We start from the raw sequence: 21510 nt of genomic DNA, 5'->3' as shown, positions 1-21510 counted from the left end.
ATATTGAGCAGTGTTATTTCCTCATTGTTTATACTGCCTTTAATCAGGATGTAATGACCTTCCCTGTCTTTTTTAATCATATCTATTTTTACTTTGGCTTTGTCAGAAATCATAATAGCCACTCCTGCCTTCTTTTTCTCATTTGATGCCCAAAAGGTTTTGCTCAAGCCCTGAACCTTAAACTTGTGTATGTCCACCCATCTCATATGTGTTTCTTGTAGACAACATATTGTAGGATTTTGGTATCTAAACCACTCTGCTATTTGCTTCCGTTTTATGGGCGAGTTCATCCCATTCACATTCAGAGTTATAATCATCAGTTGTGCATTTGCTGACATTTTCGTTTCCTCCCCTATTCCTACCCCTTTTCCTTAAGCTATATCCTTTAAAGCCAGTGGTTTGCTATTAAGACCCTATCCCTTATCCCCTCCCTTGACTGACTTCCCTTCCTACCCCCTCCCTTATCCCCCCCCCTCTTTTTGTTTTTAACGGCCTTATGAATTCCCTCCCTCTGGGCAAAATAGTTTTTAATGATTGCCTTAATTTTCTCTTCATTAAAGGTGCCCCTGACATTCTTAACCTCACCTCCAAATTGAAACAAAAATCTTATAGTAAATATTCATAGTTAAGCAAAACCAATTCTCCCAGTGATCACATCCAGATATATTTGCCTGCTTCTTCACCTCTCTATCAGGAGGGAAATATCAGTTTCATTAGACCTCCAATATTATGATTGTTCATTGGATCGATCAGTGTTCTTAAGTCTTTCGAAGTATTTTTCCCCTTATAATTATTAAAGTAGAAATTGTTAAAGTAGAAAATGTTCTTTGGTTCTGTTCTCTTTACTCTACATTGATTCATGTATGTCTTCAAGGTTTCTCTAGAACCTTGTTAAATTAGAAATTGTTCTTTGGTTCTGTTCACTTTACTCTACATTGATTTATGTAAGTCTTCCAAGGTTTCTCTAGAACCCTTTCTTTTATCATTTCTTATATCACAATAATAATCCATTGCATAGATATACCATAATTTTTTTAGCCATTCATCCAATTGCTGGGGACACCCTTTATTTCTAGGGGGGTTTTTGCCATAAAAATGAGCTGCTATAAATATATTTGTACATATGTCTCCTTTTCCTACTTCTTCTCTTTGGAATATAAGCCTAACAGTTGTATAATCCTATTTCTGGGACAAAGGGAAATACCATCTTTCCATCCTCCAATTTAGTCACAAAAAGCCACAATATTGTCCTGTTTGTCACTCATAAGCCAAGCTGCTAGGGTTTCAGAAAGTGAAGGCAAATGTTTTAGTCAGATCTGGTCCCTGTTACCCTGGAATCAATAGGACACTCACAATTTATCTTAGAACACTTGCATTATGAATGGCCCACATAGCCAATGTAGACTTAAAAAAAAAGATAACACAAGGATTTTCCAGCCTATTCTTCCTGCCACCATGTCTGTGAACAAGCACTACTTCAAACCATCTTTCTTTACTATTCATGCATCAGAAACTGTTTTGGCACTATTGATTCTAAGGTAGAATTATATTTCAAATCTCTTCCCTTCAGTCCCAGAATTTCCCTATCCCCTAAATTGGTAAAAATGGAGGACTCAACTTGGAATAGAGTCCAAACTTGCCATTCTTTCCTGAAAGTCTTGGCAGTGAGATTCACAGATCCTTTACAAAATTGACTATAATATTCATAATTTTTAAGGCACAGGGAAAAGCTAATATTGTGTCAAAGGTGACTAATATCCCATGAAAACCATCTTCCATATGGTGCCAGCTCACTGGCACCCCGTGGTCCTCCAACGTCTTCTTGTACAACAATGCGTCATCTCGGAAGATATCAAACTCACAGCTCACAAGCAAGGTTTGGGGGAGCTGAGCAATTATGTAATTGTCAGCAAGTAGGGGTGAAATCGTTGTACTTAAGATTCGTTTGGTTTCCATGTAAGCATTCTCATTAAAAGGATCGAGTGGCATGGGCTGGAAGCCATTCTCTATGAACCTCTTAGGTAGGTTGTGGACACTTAATCTTTTCTCAAAGTTTTCCCATATCTCAGGGGGTACATGGGCACCATTCTGGACAGCAGTTTTCCAAATGGGGTGGATATCAAGATGTTGAAAAAAACAGAAAATAGCCAGGTCCCTGGTAAGCATAGGGACATTTTTGTTCTGTTGATGGGAGGGAAGCTGGAAATTACAACCCTGGATAAAAGGATAGATCATAACCTGAGCTCGAATCTTGGGGAGATCTGGTTGAGTTATAAGATTTTGGCAAATAATAGTTGCACCCGTCCCTCCAATACTATCTCCGCAGATGATGACCCGGGATGGATCCACACCATAGATTTCTAGGTTCTTCAGGAAACGGATGGTAGCATTCATGCAGTCATCAAATAGAGCAAAGTACTTGTGCTCAGGAAGCTTGCGGTAACTAAAGAGGAATCAAGAGACAGATATATAAATGGGATTATGCCTTGTCATAAAATCAGTTTCACAAATGTTTGTTTAAAAAATGATTTTTTTCTTATATCAAAAGGGCTTTAAAACTGGATACACCATTTAATCCAGCAAGGCCACCATTAGGACTTTATCTCAAAGAGAAAAAAAGGAGAGGGGAAAAAAAAGGACCTATCTGTACAAAAATATTTACAGCAGCTCTTTTTGTGATGGCAAAGAATTGGAAACTGAGGGGATATCCGTCAATTGGGGAATGTTTGAACCAATCGTGGTATTTGATAGCGGTGGAATACTATTGTAGTATAAGAAACAATGAGTGAGATGTTTTCAAAAAAATCTGAAAAGATCTACAATGAACTGATGTAAAGTGAAATGAGCAGAACCAGGAGAACATTGTTCACAGTAACAGCATTATTGTATAAGGAACAATTTTGAATGACTTTACTAATCTTAGCAATATAGTGATTCAAGACAGTCCCAATGAAAATTGCCATCTGCTTCCAAAGACAGAACTTGATGAAACTGGAATCCAGACCAAAACATACTATATTTCACTTTCTTCATTTTTTTTGTTTCAAGTTCTCTTCCACAAAATGACTAATATGAAAAAAGAGTTAAATTGCACATGTAAAGTCTGAATTGGATTGTTTGCCATCTCAGAGAGAGGGAAGATAAAATTTGGCTCGAATTTTTGTAAAATGAAAATTTTTAATTGTTTTTGTATATAATTGAGGAGAAAATAAAATACTATTTAAAAAGGCAAAAAAAAAAGTTTTGTTCTACATTAGAATCATAGATTGTCACCTCTAGAAAGGACCATAGAAATCACTAATTCCTTCATTTTATAAAAGAGTAAACTGGGGCCCTAAAAAGATTAATGATTAACTCTAAAACAGGAGTTCTTAACCTGGGGTCCATAAACTAAATATCAATTCTAAGGGAAAAGAGCAGCAATGGCTAAGTAATAGTGCTTACGTGACTTGCCCAGGGTCACGTAACTGGGAAGTATCTGAGACTAGATTTGAACCGAGATCTTCCTGACTCCAGGCCTGATACTCTATTCACTGTGCTACCTAACTGCCTCTCCATGAACTTTTAACAATTTAATTTAATTTTTTTAGCCAGTTACATGTAATAAATTTCCATAGGTTTTCCAAAGTTATGTGATCCAAATTGTCTCCCTCCATTAACTTTTTAAAAAATATTTTGATAACTATATTTCCATGTAATTGATTTTCTTTGTAATCTTATGTATCTTATTGCAATCATTCAAAAACATTATTCTGAGAATGGATCGATAATTCACCAGATTAACTAAAGAGTCCATGACTCAGAAAATATTAAGAATCTTTTCATTAAGGCCTCACAGCTAGGAAATGTGAGAGTCAAATAACAATGTCAAATCCAAATATTCTTTCTAGTACACTACAATGCATCATCCCATTAACAAGAACCATTTATATTTGATACTTTGGAACAAGCAAATCAATGTTGACTGAAAAATCATAACATCATAGGATGGTATTATGACTGGAATATGGTTCTGGAAAGATATGCCTTTTTTGCAAAAGAAACTGGACAGATTGTATTTTAAGAAAATATATTTATGTGAGGAAATCTGGGAACCAGAGCTGGGGAAATATGGCTGAGGGTATTAGGATGTAGAGTTGGAAACAACCTCAGAGACCATCTAAGTCAATTTCTTCATCTTTTAGATGAGGAAATCGAAGCCTCCAAAGCACAGAGCATGATTTGGATCTATTTTTTAGGTGAAGATCAATGAGCAAAAGTAATATTTTATTGGAGAGTTTTCAAGACTACTTGGACAATGTGAGAATTTATTTTTCATATACTATATTATTCTCATATCAGGCTAGACTTTAAAAAGACCTTAAAACTATTACTGTATATTAAGGAGATTTACTGTGTATTTCTGTATCTAGGGTCTGAGTCAAAGACTCCATCCAGTCTACTGCTTTTTGCATTTTCTTTGTCCTTAGTGTTATGACTATTATTAATCTGAATGGTGTTATTGATTATTGATAACCAGTTGGTATTGCCCAGCTGTTATAAGTAACTAAAGTTGGTATGGGGCTAAGCTGTTATAAGTATAATAAATCTGGGCTAGTATTGAATATTAATAACAAAATGATAATGGCCAGTTATAATCAGCTAAAGCTGTCAGAGATTAAACTGAATTTCAGGCAGTGGGTGGATGGCCAGGAGCAGTTTAATCCAAATCTACTTTATTACTGGTTGAGGTAGGAAAAGGAAGAAGGAGGATAGAAACTAGGAGTTAGGGATAGAATTTAAAATCTATTAATCTTATTCTAATATCTAAATAAATCTCCCAAAACTAACTCCTCATGGAGTTTCTTCTTGTCTGCAGAACAGACCTGACTTAACTACACTTACTGACTAAATAAGAAGATAATTTCTCTATCTTATCCTAAGATAAAATTGAATCTATATTTTTATAATAATTTATGAAACTTCAAAATATCAGTTTCTCTTCCTTGAGAAACTAAATATAGCACCTCTCTTTCACCCGACTCCAAGATCCCACTGTCTGTGTCAGTTCACACAGACAGCTCTCTGGCTCCCCCTCAAGTTCCCGTCGAGAATAGGCCTCAAAGCTAGAACTCTTCTCAGAGTGCTCAGAAGGAAAAACCCCTCAGTCACTTGACTTTTGATCACAAATTGTAAGTTTTCTTCTTCAACCTCCTTAATTATCTTCTGTAATTCCAACCATCTGATATCAGCTGTCAGAGCAAGAGCTCACACCAGCCACTTCTGTTCCCTTTGACTGCCAGAGAACATGGAGCCCCAACTGTCTCCCCTCACTGGGTTTTATGCTTCTCCCTTAAAGGGCCTGAATAAAAATCTGTCTGCTTGGTCTCTTAAAAGGGACAGCATAAAAGTGGACAAACCCTTTCTCTGATCTGAAACCTGCTCTTAATGAAAACTAAATGAATTCTTATCACATTAGGAATTCTAAAGAATGTCTTCCTTTCAAACAAAATTTGGTTAATAAATGAAGGGGAGAAGGGTTCTTTTCCAACTAGTGGGATTATTCACCTGTGGGGATGGATAGAGGTGGATAATTTGAATGATCATTGCTTAATTAGCTATCCACTAATTGGAAATGACTTGGGATATTCAAGAGAGGGGCTAAATGAGATTCTGAAAATCTATTTTATTTTTTTGTAAAGATATTTTTTTTACCAATTACATATAAAATTTTCTGCATGTTTTCTGAAGTATTTGATCCAAATTGTCTCCCTTCCTCTCTTCCCTCCCCCTTCCCAGAGATGGTAAACAATTTGATCTGGGTTATACATACATTATCATGCAAGATATTAAAACTATTTATTAAGCTGCTTGACACAGCTTCCAGATTCATGGTCATTTGAGAGAACCAGAGACCTATATGCCACTTTATTGGTTATGATCCTGGCCTAACCATTAAATGGATATATATTTAATAAAATGATATTTCTTACCCAAAAACCAGTATCTTGAAATAATTTTAATCATGACAATAGAAAAGGGTAATGGATGAATTCATGAAGCAGATATTAAAAATCCATTAGACATTTTGGAGGCATGGGGGACTTTATCTGTACATTTTAAAAATTAAATTTTGTCTTATTTTCAGATCTACATTCTATCCCTCTTCTTTACCTTCAAATGAGAAAGGAAGGAAAATAAAACCACTGTTACAAACACATATATTTAAGCAAAACAAATTCCTGCATTGCTCATATCCCTAATATAATGATTGTTTTGTTTCTTCTTTGCTTATGATTAATCCCTCAATTTACTTTTCTTGTATTATTGCTATAGCTATTATTTGTTGCTTCATATCAAATAGCAGTGGTAATAATTAACATTATTACTTTACTCCAATCTTAACAGAAAACCTTTTAGTTTATACCCAGTACAAATAATCCTAACTCTTGGTTTTCTATAGGTATTATTTGTATTAAGGAAAGATCCACTTATTCCTATACTTTCTAGTATTTCTAATAAAAATTAGTATTATAACTATTTCTGATATGTAATATTATCATGATTCTTGTTATTCTTGATACTATTGTGGTCAGTTATGTTTAGAGCTTTCCTAATACTAAAGCAGGCCTGCATTTCAGATATAAATCCAGCTTAGCAATAGTGTATGATCTTTGCTTTCTGTTGCTTTACTCTCTTTGCTAATATTTGTTATAAGTAAAGTGGCTCCTGGCAGCTGTGGGGAATATGTATCCCCTCTCCCTGATGGTGACTGGCTAAGGAAATCCTTAAGTGTCACACTGGAGTTGTGATGGTGGAGCGCTCAGGACCTCTCCGGTGAATTAGGATGAAGCTGTTACACCCAACTCCAATATAACAGTGTCCCAGGAATAAGTAGATTAATGAATAAGCTGTGGTTTGTAGTTCACAGTTCTTCGATCCACTAATCCTGGCCTATGGTATGGATCAGTGATTCCCAAAGTGGGCGCCACTGCCCCCTGGTGGGTTCTGCAGCAATCCAGGTGGGGGGTGATGGCCACAGGTGCATTTATCTTTCCTATTAATTGCTATTAAAATTTTTTAAAAATTAATTTCCAGGGGCGCTAAGTAATATTTTTCTGGAAAGGGGGCATTAGGCCAAAAAAGTTTGGGAACCACTGGTATGGATAAACGCTATATTTGACTGCAGCTTAACTTATAGATTCAATAATTCTCCTTCCTTCAGATACCTAAGGATATGTTGACAATCCTCAGGGTAAAGATGGCATCCACCTAAGTTAATTTCAGGATTTAACAATAACAAACTTAGGGAAAGGGAAATGGGGGACTGAAGGTAAGAGGTACGCAGGGAAAACTTGGCTAAAGCTGCAGGTGAATATTAGCTTGAAAGTCATCAGAGTCTAAGAAGAGCAGTTGTAGAGGTTTTATCTTTCTCCTTTGCAACCTGGACCAGGCTGTTTGATGGTATCGATGGTGCTTCTTCTTAGATGATTCATTATGAGGGTATAGAGTATAGATTCACACAGGGTTGGAATTAAGATAATGATCAGTAATGGCTGCTGGTAACCTAAGTTGATTTGGCCTACCCAACCACAGCCTCCCACCGAAAATCCCTTCTCCAGAATGAGAGCCTCTCCTCAGTGTCCCAGCTCCTTCTATACGCGCTCCAGAAACTGTTTTTTCATTCCTGGCTCATGCCAATCTTCGGTTCATTCCAAATTCTAAACCACTACATGTCAATCATTCTGCCCTCCATTTTGTATAGCAGAAATGGTATTACATATTTTATTTAAATTTTTTCATCAGCACTCATTAGGAACATCAATCTATTTTCTTTCTCTGCTTCTTCTTTCTCCGATTTAGGTATCTAGATAATATTCATGTCATAGAAGAAATATGTTAGGACCCCTACCTTTACTATTTTTTCAAATAATTTATAGTTTTAGAATTAATGATTCTTCAAGTATCTGCTAGAATTCACTTATAAATACATCTGGCATTGGAATTTTTTGTTCTTTACAAATTCACTTATGGCTTATTCAGTTACAGCCTCTATTTCCCATTTTATTCATCTTGGTGTTGTATAATTGTGTAGAGTACCAGTGTTATTGGCATATAATTGGGTAAAAGAGTTCCTAATAATTTTTTCTATTTCTTCTTCATTGATTGTGATTTCACTTTTTTCAGTTTTGATACTGGTAATTTGCTTTTTTAAAAAATCAATTTAGCTAATGTTTTATATATTTTATTGGTCTTAACAAAATAGCTCTTAGTTTTATTAATTCAATGACTTTTTACTTTAAATTTCATTCATCTCTTCTTTGATTTTCAGAATTTTATTTATTTACTTATTAAAATAAAATTTCATTTCATTTGTTTATTTCCCACTGTAATAGGGTTGTTATACACCTCTAGGTTGTTACCTTACCTTTAGGGTTGGGTTAATGAATGATAGTTGGTGAATATACACCTACTGATCTCCCCATAGATCTAATTTCCCTTACTCCACTACCTCATTAAGAATTTGGTATTTAATTAGAAGTATTTAATTTCTTGTTTTTCTAAAGGTTTTTTAGTTACTTCTTCTTTCTCTCTTTTATTCAAGAAAGTGTTTACAGATAGTGATTTCCCCCCAAGAACTGTTTCATCTATATTCTAAAATTTTTGGTACTGGCCCAGAGTAGTGTACTGAGAAAGAAGCTGGTTTAGAAGCATGTGATAGCACTGTAACTGAAATTTTCAGAAGAATATCCAGAGCAAGAATTTCAGACCTAATAGAGCCCAAGTTTCTTTTTCCGGAACTGTCATAGTTTTCCAACTGACTAATTGTGACTGAGTCTAGCAGGAGTTTCTTATTGTTCAGACAGAAACCTATATCAGGTATTTATGGAGCAAAGGGCAAGGAAAAGCAATCAGACTTTACCCTAGCTTAGACCATTTAGAGAGTGCTAAAAGCTTGCAGATCCCTAGCCTGAGCTGTCCCTGAGATTTTGGAATAATTCAATACTCGGTAATTCCAAGAAAATTTTAATAAGACTTTCTTAGATCTTCCCTAAAGAAGTACATGGCCCTAACATCAGGTCTGAATTCAGGAACTAGACTGGAAAAATGAGCAAGAAAAAAGAAAAGAAAAAAAGAAAACTCTCACCATAGTAAAGATATTATTGTGACATGGATACTGAAGATGAAAATCCCAGAAGTAGAGAATGATTATAGAACATCTACAAGCCAAAGCCTCAGAGAAAAACACAGTTTGGGCCTGGATTCAACTAGAATTCCTGAAAGAAGTAAATCAAGAGATTTTTCAGGTGTTTTTATCAATTAAATGAGAAAAAAGAGGAAAAACTTGGAAAAGAAATGAGAGTTCTAGAAGAATAGGAAAAGAAATTAATAGTTTCTTACAAAAAGTACAAAACCTTCCTCAATAACAAACCACTTGAAAACTGGAATCAACCAAATGATACCATGAGACAAGAAATGTTTTCGAAAAGCCAAAAAGCAGAAGGAAAGAAAATGTTAGGTATCTCTTAGTAAAAATAACTGACATGGAAATTATTTGGAATTCATTCAAATGCTACATAAATTTATGAATGTGAAAAACATCTATTTAAAACTGAACTAGAATTACCTATAGTGAGTATGTTAAAACACTTTCTAAAGATTGAGGGAAAGTAAAAATATCCATTATCACCATTATTGTTCAGTAAAGAGCTAGAAATGCTAGCTATAGTAAATAAGAAATAAAAAGAAATTAAAGGAATAAGTGTAACCAAAGAGGAAACAAAAGTATGACTTTTGTAGATGGCATGAAAGTTTAATTTAGAGAATATTAGTTGACTAAAAACATTGAAATCATTAACGACTTTTGCAGAACATAATTGTAGAATATAAAATATACATAATATATTAATAATCATATATTATGACCAGGCAGAGTTTATATCAGGAATGCAGGACTAGCTCAATATTAAGAAATCTATCACTGTAATTGACCTTACGATAACAAAACCAACAAAAATCATATGATAAAATAGATGCAGAAAAAGCCTTTAACAAAATACAACATTCCTATTCAAAACACTAGAAAGCATAGGAATCAATAGCTTTCCTTAAAATGATAAGTAGTATCTATCTAAAACTATGAGCAAGCATTTTCTGTAATGGAGATTAGCTATAAATCTTCCCAAGAAGATCAAGGATAAAGCAAGGATGCCAATTATCAATACCATTATTTGATATTATTCTAGAAATGCTAGTTATAACAAGAAGAGAAGAAAAATAAATTGAAGGAATTAGAATAGGGGATGAAGAATAATATGGACAGCCAGGTGGTGCTATGGATAGAGCAGTGGACCTGAAGACAGATAGATCTGCATTCAAATCCACTCTAAGAGACACTCCCTAGCTGTGTGACCCAGGGCAAGTCACTTAATCTTGTTTCCTTCAGTTTACTCATCTGAAAATAAACTGGAGAAGGAAATGGCAAAGCATACCAGTATCTTTTCCAAGAAAACCCCTCAAAAGGGGGTCACAAAGAGTTGGACACAACTGAAAACAAATGAAAAACAAAACTATTACTCCTTACAGATATTTTGATATACTTGGAGAATCCTAGAGAATCAACTTTAGAACTACTTGAAATAATTAACGCCTTTAGCAAAGTTGCCAAATATAAAATAAAGCCACATAAATCATTAGCATTTCTATATATTACCAGCAGCAAGTGACAAAAAGAGAAATTTCATTTAAGATAACTGTAGACAATAAATACAGAGAATAAGGCAGAGGGAGATAGAGAGTCAAAGAGACTGAGAGATGGAGAGGTAATGAAAGAAAGGAGGAGAACGTGGGAGGGAAAGGGAGAGATATTAAGAGAGAAACAGAAACAGAAAGTGATAGAGACAGGGGGAAAGAGAGAAAGGAATAATGAGGTAAAAAAAAAGGTAAAGTGAGAAAGAGTCAGACATATAAAGAGACCAAGAGTTAGAGATAAGAGTCAGAGAAAGACAAAGAGTCATTGAAAGGCATATACATAAAAAGAAACTAAGAGAGGGGGCAGCTGGGTAGCTCAGTGGAGTGAGAGTCAGGCCTAGAGACGGGAGGTCCTAGGTTCAAATCTGGCCTCAGACACTTCTCAGCTGTGTGACCCTGGGCAAGTCACTTGACCCCCATTGCCCACCCTTACCACTCTTCCACCAATGAGACAATACACCGAAGTACAAGGGTTAAAAAAAAAAAAAAAAAGAAACTAAGAGAGATACGGAGACAGATGTGTATAGAGAGAGATATTAGATAAAGATAAGAGAAATCTCATTTAAGATAACTGTAATATATCCAGATGTATGTTTTTCTAATTGTTTAGATCTAACTTTATTTGTGTGAAAGGTATTTTGCAACTGTTTTCATGTAGTTCCTGGATTTGCCTTGGTAGGTAGACTTCCAAGTATAGAAAAACATTAATTGCTCCTGGGTAGGCTGAGCCAATAAAATAAAAATGACAAGTCTACCTAAATTAAATTATTTATTTGGTGCCATACCAATCAAACTACCAGAAAATTATTTTATAGAGCTAGAAAAAAATTACAACAAAATTTATCTGGAAAAGCAAGTGATCAAGAATATCAAAGGAATTAATGAAAAATAAAGTGAAGGAAGGGGGCTTAACCATACCAAATCTCAAACTGTACTGCAAAGTGGTAAATATCAAAATAATCTAGTACATGGCTAAGAAATAAAATGGTGGATCAGTGGAATAGATTTTTTTGTGTGCATAGTACAAAATAGGTAATGACCATAGAAATCTAGTGTTTAATAAATACAAAAATCCTAGCTTTGGAACAAGAACTTTCCCAACAAAAACTGTTGGGAAAACTAAAAAAAAGTTTGGCAGAAACCAGGTATAGGTCAACCTTTCACACATTATGCCAAGATAAAGTCAAAATGGATAGGATTCAGACGTAAACAGTGATACTATAAGTAAATTAGGATAACTTAGAATAGTTTGCCTGTGAAGGCTATGGTTGAGGGAAGAATTTAGGACCAAACAAGAAATAGAGAACATTATTAGGTATAAATGAATAGTTTTGGTTACATTAAATTCAAAAGTTTTTGTACAAACAAAACCAATGCAGCCAAGATTAGAAATAAAGCAGAATGCTAGGGAGAAATTATTATAGCAGATTTCTCTAATAAAGGCCTAATTTCTCAAATATATAGAGATCTGAGTCAAATTTACAAAAATAAAATTCATCCTCTACATAATAAATGGTCAAGGAATATGAATAGGCAGTTTTCAGATGAAGAAAGCAAAACTAGCCAAAGCCATATAAAAAATGTTCCAACTCACTACTGAGTAAACAAATGTAAATTAAAACAACTCAGAGGTACCAATTCATACCTATCAGATTGGCAAATATGACAGAAAAGAAAAGTGATAAATGTTGGGAGAGGATGTGACAAAATTAGGACACTAATGCTTTGCTGGTGGAGTTGTGAATTGATCCAACCATTCTGGAGAACAATTTTGAGCTACAGCTAAAGAGCTATAAAAAAAAAAAAAAAAAAAAAAAAAAAAAAAAGATACCCTTTGACACTGTAAGACAAGGTCTTAATCCCAAAGAGATCATTAAAAAAAGTAAAAGGCTCTAATTATGCAAAAATAGGTATAGCAGCTTTTTGTAGTGGCAAAGAATTGGAAATTGAAGAGACATCCATCAATTGATAAAGGACTAAACAAATTGCGGTACATGATGGTGAGGAAATAGTATTGTGCTGTAAGAAATGATGAGCAGGATGATTTCAGAAAAACTGAAACGACTTATATGAACTGAGACAGGATAAGTAAGCAGAACTAAGAGAACATTGTATATAGTAACAAATATTGTATGATAAACAACTGTGAAGGATTAAACTATAACCCTAAGGAACTCATGTTGAAAAACTTTATCCACAGCTATAGAAGGAACTGATGGAGTCTGAATGCAAATTGAACCATACCATTTTTCCTTTCATTTCCTTCATGAGTATTTTTCTAGTATAATAGCGTGTATAACCTATATCATATTGATTATCATCTCAGAGAGAGGGGAAGGGAGGGAGAAAACATGAAATGTAAAATGCAAAAAAAGATCATTAAAAATTATATCTACATGTAATCTGCAAAAATATAATAAAAACTAAAGCAAACATATAAAAAAGAAGTAGGCTAGGGAAATTAGCAGACAACTGCCAGAACCTTAGGTCAGTTTGACCTACTAAGGCAGAAAACCAGAAGGGAAATCTCAGAGAGAGGCAGATCCTGCAAGGACAGATCTTAATTGCACACAGAACTTCAGACTATTATCTAAGAACTTCTTTCTAGCCAACCATAAAATAGTCTTTGACAATGGGGCTTGGGAATGTTTTAATTAGGCTGAGGTTCCTGGAGCTGTCCCTTCATTTACTGTATCTCTTGGACAGGAATAGAGAATCTTTTAACATTGTTGACAGTATAATAAATCACAGTAAAAAAAAAGGGGGCTAAACATATACATATAAGGATTATTACAAAAGCAGGAAGAGTATGCACCAAAACTCAAAACAGGCTTCTAAAAGGGTTAAGAGATTTGAAAATATTCAGTATTGAATTCACTATTGCATCCAGATTTAGCCCAGGGACATGACTGTCCCCAATGACATGAGTAACATCATATAAATTTTTGTCCATGGTAATATTAGTAGGGTGCCAGGCTCCAAGAAGCTGTGCTCAAGCCGTGGACCAGGATAGCTTATCATCAGTTTTGCTAAAAAGAAGAGATGTAACACATATAGAGGTATATCTATATCTGCGGGATAATAAGTAAGACAGAAAGGGTCTTGGGTGGGATAAGGGTCTATTCACTTCAGGGAAAGGATGTCTCTGTTGTTTGTTATGTAGAGGTAAGTTTATTTTCTCTTTCCCCTGAAGGGCCTAGCTGAGCTAATCTATTTAGGAGAGTTTCAGAGATAATTGATCAGAAATGACCACTACTACTATTAATCTTAATGCTAACCATATCTGTGAATAATGCCCTGTTAATTATTAATATTTTCTCTAAAACAACAACAACAACAACAAAAACTTGACCATAAAACTACTAACAATGAAGCTCTAAACACAAGAAGACAAACATCAACAGATCCTCAAAAAAAAAAAAAAAATGCAGGTCAATCACAGACCCAACAAGAATTCCCAGAAGACCTAAAGAAAGAAATAAAAGAGCAAAATTAAAATTTTAATTATCTAAAACTGGTAGATGATAAATTAGGAAAAGAAATGAGAACTATGAAGTAAAATTATGAAAAAAATTCACAGCTTGGTAAAACAGGCACAAAAATTCTTTAAAATAATTCCTTAATATGAAGAACTAAGTCAAATTTATAAAAAAAAAAATCATTCTTCAATTGGCAAAGGGGTCAAAGGATATGAATTGGCAGTTTTCAGATAAAAAAATCAAAACTATCAATAATCAGATAAAAAATGTTCTAAATGCCTCTTGATTATAGAAATGTATATCAAAATAGGTATGAGGTACCACCTTACACCTAGAAGATTGGCCAATATGAAAATAAAGGAAAATAATAAATGTTGGAGGGGATATGGCAAAATTGGGATAAAAATGAATTCATTGCTGGTAGAATTGTGAATTGATCCAACCATTCTGGAAGGCAATTTGGATTTATGCCCAAAGGGTTTTAAAAGAATGCATGCCTTTTGATCTAGCAATACAACTACTAGGTCTGTATCCCAAAGATATTTTTTAAGTGGGAATGGACCTGTCTTAAAATATATTTATATATTTATAGCTGTGTTTTTTGTGGGAGCAAAATTTTGGAAACTGAGGGGATGTCCCTCAATTGGGGAATAACTAAACAAATTGTGGTATCTAATGGTGATGGAATACTATTGTGCTGAAAGAATAATGAACTGGATGATTTTAGAAAGGACTGGAAAAACCTACATGATCTGATGTGGAGTGAAATAAGCAGAACCAGGAGAACATTATACCCAGTAACTGAAACATTGTAGGACAATCAAATGTAACAGAATTTACTACTAACAGCAATACAATGATCCAGGAAAATTCTGAGAACTTATGAAAAAGAAAGCTATCCACATCTAGAGAAAAAACTGTTGGAATAGAAATACAGAAGAAAACATATGATTTATCAGTTGTTTATTTAGGTATAAGATTGGGGGGTTGGTTTTATAAGATTACTCTCTTACAAAAATGAATAATATCAAAATATGTTTTAACTGATAATGCATGTATAACCCAGTGGAATTGCTTGTCAACTCCAGGAGAGGGGAGGGAAGAAAGGAGAGAGACAACATGAATCACATAACCTTGGAAAACATATATAAATCTATTACTGGAATAAAATAAAGAAAAAATTATAAAATAAAATAATTCCTTAAAAATCAGAATTGGAAAAATGGTAAAATAGAGAAAAGGGAAAAAATGCTGAAACAACTCATTAAAAGACAAAATTGGCCAACTTGTAAAAGAGATATAATTTCTCGCTGAAAAATCAATTTCCTAAAAATTTGAATTGGCCAATTAGAAGCTAATGACTCCATAAAAAAAGAGAGAGAGTGAGAGATAATATAGTAAAGTTGAAGGAATATTTAAAATAGTAGAAAAGACATCTCATAGGAAAAAAACAATTGATCTGGAAAACAGATTGAAAAGAGATAATTAAGATTATAGGACTATTTGAAAGTCATGATCAAAAAAAGACCAAGACATATTTTAAGAAATCATAAAGGAAAACTGCCCCACTTATGTTAGAATCAGAGGTCAAAGTCAACATTGAAACAATTCTCTGTTCACCTAAATAAAATCCCAAAATTACTATTTTGGGGAATTTGTAGATAAAATCAAGAGTTTTCAGGATCAAGAAAAAAAACTAGCAGCATCCATAAACTGTGAAGCCAATCAGGATTTTTAAAAGATATAGTAGATATTATGTAAAAAAAGAAGACAGTTTGGAATACTATATTCCAGAAGGCAAAGGAATTAGGATTACAACCAAGAATAGTCCACCTAGTAAAACTGAGTATGATCCTAGGGAGGAGAAAAAAAGAATAACTAATGAAATAAAGAACTTTTCACACATTTCTGATGAAAAGACCAGGACTAAATATAAAATTTAACTTTCAAACACAAGACTCGAAAGAAGCATAAAAATGGTAAACAGGAGAGAGAAATCATGCGTATATGTATATGCGCGCGCACACACACACACACACACAGCACAGTTGGTTATAAAAATTCATCTTACCCAGAAAGTAAGTAGTTGGGAAAGAAGCTAAGAAAAAGGGGAGAGGGTAACAAGAGGGTAGGCATATTAAGAGAAGCAGTGATTATAAGCAAAAAAAAAAAAAAGAGAGAGAGAGATTTTTGAGAGGGTACAGAATAAAAAGGAGAAGGAGAAATAGAAAAGGATGGAAAGAAATATGCTATCAACTATCATAACTGTGAATGAGATGAATTCACCTATAAAATGAAAGTAGAGAGCAGAATGTATTAGAGGCCAGAATCCAGCAATATATTATTTACAAGAGACATAGATAGAGTTAAAATAATGGGAAGGACAGAACCTGCCAAGAAACAAGAGTAGGAGTCATGATCTCAGACAAAGCAAAAGCAAAAATATACCTAATTAGAAGAGATAATCAAGGAAACTACATTTTGCTAAAAGGAATCATAGACAATGAATTAATATCAACACTGCATGTATATGCACTAAATGGCATAACATCCAAATTCTTGAAGAAAACATTAAATGAGTAATAAGAGGAAATAGAAGGTAAAATTATGCCAATGAAGAATTTCAATTTTTTTCTTTTTCAGACTTAGATAAATCTAACCATAAAATGAATAAAAATAAGTTAAGAAGATACATAGAACTTTAGAAGAGTTAGATATGACAAACCTCTAGAGAATATTGAATGAGAATAGAAAAAAGTATGCCTAGTCTCATATGTACTAGCACTTTCACAAAAATTGACCAGGGCATAAAAATCTCACCAAAAAATGCAAGAAAGCAAAAATATTAAAAGCACCTTTTGGGTACCAAAATGAAATTTAAGTTATATTCAGTAAAGGGCCTTTGGAGCCTAGATTAAAAAGTATTTGGAAATTCAATAATTTGGTTTTATGAAAAAAGTGAATATTTGGTTAAAAAAGGAAACAACCAAATTACCAGTATCATACATGAAAAAGGTAATTGCACAAGCAATGACTCTAACAATGAAAATGAAACAGATGGATATTTGTAAAAAATACAAATTTCTCAGATTAATAAAAGAGGAAGCAAAATGCTTAAATAACCCTATTTTAGAAAAAGAGATCGAATAAACTATAACTGAGCTCCTTAAGGAAAAATAAAAGAAAGCAAAATCAGATAGATTTAAAGGAAAATTCTACTAAAGATGTAAGAACAATTAATTCTAACACTATATAAAATGTTTGAAAAAAAAAGTAAAGGAATCCTATCAAATTCCTTCCCTGACAAAAATAAAATTCTGATACCTAAACTAGGGGAGAGCAAAAACAGAAAGAAAGCTATAGATCAATTTCCCTAGTAAATATTGAAACAAAATATTAAGTGAAATACTAGCAAGGAAATTACAGCAATATATCACAAAAATTATACTCAACTACCAAATTGGATTTATACCAGAAATACAAATTTGGTTCCATATTAGAAAAATTATAAGCATAATTAACTATATCAGTAATAAAAGCAATAAAAATAATATGATTGCATTAAAAGGGGCAGGCAGAGCAAAACTTTTGAAAAAACAATATCTATTCCTATTAAAAATATAACATGGGGGGCAGCTAGGTAGCTCAGTGGATTGAGAGCCAGGCCTAGAGATGGGAGGTCCTAGGTTCAAATCCGGCCTCAGACACTTCCCAGCTGTGTGACCCTGGGCAAGTCACTTGGCCCTCATTGCCTACCCTTACCACCTTCCACCTATAAGTCAATACACAGAAGTTAAGGGTTTTAAAAAAATTAAAAATATATATATAACATGGTTGGAGACAAGATGGCAGAGTAGAGGCAGGGAAAGCTTGAAACCACCATGAGAATCCTTTCCAACGAATCTTAAAATAATGCCACTAAACAAATATTGGAGTGAAAGAACTACCAAGGAGATGGAATGAAGCAATTTTCATGCAAAGAACAACTTGAAAGGTAGGCAAAAAGCATCTGGTTTGCTGGGATGAGAGAGGAATATAGCCAGAAAGAGGCTATACCAATGAGTAAGGTGCAAGCCCATAGAAAGCCCCCACCACTCCCCATCTACTGATCCAGATTCTGAAACGGTACCCAAGCCAATAGCAGTGCAACCCAATGCACTCCCTCTAAAGTTCCAAACAAACACTAACCCAAGCTTGTAGTGAGAGCCTAAATCCCAGTTTGAGTCAGTCTGTATGGCCCTCTGGGTCTGTGTAAATCCAGAGCTAGAACCCCAGATCCCCAGTGAGTTGATCCCCAGATTGCTGACTTGTGAGAGACAAGACCTATCTAGCCCTTACCAAAGCTCAAGGCAGAACCCCAGGGCAAGACAGTCCACAGTGTGCCTGACTTGATTAATCCGAAAGTAAGACCAAAAGCCCCTACCCAAGCCTGAGACTAGACTTTGATCCCTGGCATTGGGTAGCTTACAGTGCTCTGAGCTCTGCAAACCATCAGCAGCCACAGGGGATGATTGAATCAGCAATGAGAGGTGGCTTTCAGAGCTCCCATCACAAAGCCATCATGCCAAACTTGAACTTGAAAGAACTGAAACTTGCAGAAACTCAGAAATAAGGCTAACAGTACCATCATGGAAGAACTGAAGTTTAAGAGAATACCCTATCTTCCTTTAAAAGTGAAAGTCAAGAAAAAGCTGGGAATATGAGCAAACTTAAAAAAAAATCGAACCATAGAAAATTTTTATGGAGGCAAAGAGGAAGGCACAGACATAGAAGGGGATAGTGAAAGCAAAGCAAACACATGCAAAGCTTCAAAGAAAAATATGAATTGGTTTCAGATTCTGAAGAATTCAAAAAGGATTTTGAAAATCAATTAATCGAGACAGAGGAAAAATAGGGAAGAGAAACAAAGGCAATGCAAGAAGAAATGGGCCAAATGAAGACTCAAAAGCTCACAGAAGAAAATCATTCCTTAAAAATTAGAATTGGACAACTAGAAGCTAATGACTTTATGAGACATCAAGAAACAATAAAAACTGACCTGGAAAATAAATCCAGGAGGAACAATTTAAGAAGTATTGAACTATCTGAAAGCCATGATCAACAACAACAAAAAAACCCTGGACATCGTAATACAAGGAAATTTTTAAAAACCTATCCCAATAGTCTTAAACAGGAGAGTAAAATAGAAATTAAAAGAATCCACAAATCACCTCCAAAAAGAAATCCCCAAATGACAACTTCTGAGAATAGTATAGCTAAATTCAAGAGCCCCTAAGCCAAGGACAAAATACTGCAAGTAGCCATAAAGAAGCATTTCAAATACTATGGAACTATAGTCAGGATTACTCAGGGCTTAGCAGCCTCCATATTAAAGGATTGGAAGGCATGGAATATGATATTCCGGGAGGCAAAAGATCTAAGCTTACAACCCAGATTCACCTATCCAGCAAAACTGAGTGTATTCTTTTAGGGTGAAAATGGCCATTCAATAGAATAGAAGATTTCTAAGCATTTCTGATGAAAAGACCACACCTAAACAGAAAATTTGATGTCCAAAAATAAGACCTAAGAGAAGCTTAAAAAGGTAAATAAGAAAGGGAAAATTTAAGGGACTCAATAATGTCAAACTGTATTCCTACATGGAAAGAAGATATTTGTAATTCTTAAAACATTTTATCAGTAGTAGAGCAATTAGAAGTATACATAGTCAAAGGGTGTAGGAGTAAGCTGATTGCAATGACATGATATGCAAAAAAAATTCAATGGGGTAAAAAGAAGATTGCACTTAGGGAAAAGGGAAGGGAGAAACAGAATAGGATAATTATCTCACCTTAAAGAGATGTGAAAGCCTATTACAGTGAAGGGGAGGATGAGGGTGGTGACAGGCAGTACTTAAACCTTATACTCATCATAACTGGCTGAGAGAGAGAGAGTAATATCCATATTCATTTGGGTAAAGAATCCTATCTTACCCCATATAGATGTCGGAGGGGAATAAGACAAGGGCAAGTGGGATGATAATAGAAGGGAAGGGGAAGTGTTGGGGGGGAGGTGAAAAAAAAAGCAGAACATTGGTGAGGAAGAACAGAGTGAAAGAAAATGAGCTGCATCAAAAGGGGAAAATAATAAATCTGGCCTCAGACACTCCCCAGCTGTGTGACCCTGGGCAAGTCACTTGACCGCCATTGCCCACCCTTACCATTCTTCCACCACACAGAAGTTAAGGGTTTAAAAAAAATAAAAAATATATATAAAAGGGGAAAATAATATGGAGAGTAATACACAGTTGGTAATCATAATTATGTATGTAAATAGGATGAATTCACCCATAAAACAGAAGCAGATACCAAAGTGGATTAAAAAAAGAATCCTACTATATGTTGTTTGCAAGAAACACTTCTGAGGCAGGGTGACATACACAGGCTTAAAGATAAGGAGCTGGAGCAGAATTTATTGTACATCATCTTAAGTTAAAAAAACAGGAGTATCAATCATGATCTCAAAGTTAAAGCAAAAATAGATCTAGTTAAAAGAGATGAGGAAGAAATTACATCTTGCTAAAAAATACTATAAACAATGAAATAATATCAATACTAAACATATATGCACCAAATGGTATAACCTCTAAATTTTTAAAGGAGAAATTAAATGAACTTCAGGAGGAAATAGACAGTAAAACTATACTAGGCAATGAAGAAACAACATATCAAAATGAATGCAATACAGCCAAAGCAGTAATTAGGAGAAAATTTATATCTTTAAATGCTAACATCAATAAAATAGAGAAAAATGCAGATCAATGAATTGGGCATGCAACTTAAAAAAAACTAGGAAAAGAATAAATTAAACATCCTGAAGTAAAGAATAAATTAGAAATTCTAAAAATTAATAAAACTGAAAGTAAGAGAACCATTGAACTAAGAAATAAGACTAAGTTTTATGGAAATTTGTTCAAATAAAATAGATGGCATTGGTTAACTTGATTTTAAAAAGGAAAGAAGAAAATCAAATAACCAATATCAAAAGTGAGAAGGGTGAACTCACCCATCAATGAAGAGGAAATTAAAGTAATCATTAGGAGCTATTTTGCCCAATTATATGCCAATGAATCTTACAATCTAAGTGAAATGGACAAATATTTACAAAAATACAAATTGCCTGATTAACCAAAGAGGAAATAGAATACTTGAATAATCCCATCTAAAAATGTTACAAAGCACAATAATAGTTTTTCTTTAAATTATAAGTAATATCTATCTAAAACAAAGAGCAAATATTATGATGTGATGTGAATAAACTA

The 21510-nt window shown here is 34.1% G+C and overlaps 1 protein-coding gene across 1 annotated transcript in view; it reads right to left on the bottom strand.

Annotated features, from left to right (window-relative positions):
• Positions 1-1671: 1671 nt before the first annotated feature.
• LOC123240970 (arylacetamide deacetylase-like 3) overlaps positions 1672-21510 on the bottom strand; it is a 36150-nt gene continuing 16311 nt past the window's right edge. Inside the window, exon 4 of the mRNA XM_044668679.1 lies at positions 1672-2443. Coding sequence (XP_044524614.1) covers positions 1672-2443 — 772 coding nt within the window. The remainder of the gene's footprint in view (positions 2444-21510) is intronic.

Source organism: Gracilinanus agilis, chromosome 3 (genome assembly GCF_016433145.1).
Source record: "Gracilinanus agilis isolate LMUSP501 chromosome 3, AgileGrace, whole genome shotgun sequence".
Lineage (NCBI taxonomy): Eukaryota > Metazoa > Chordata > Mammalia > Didelphimorphia > Didelphidae > Gracilinanus > Gracilinanus agilis.
This window is presented reverse-complemented; position numbering and strand designations above follow the sequence as displayed.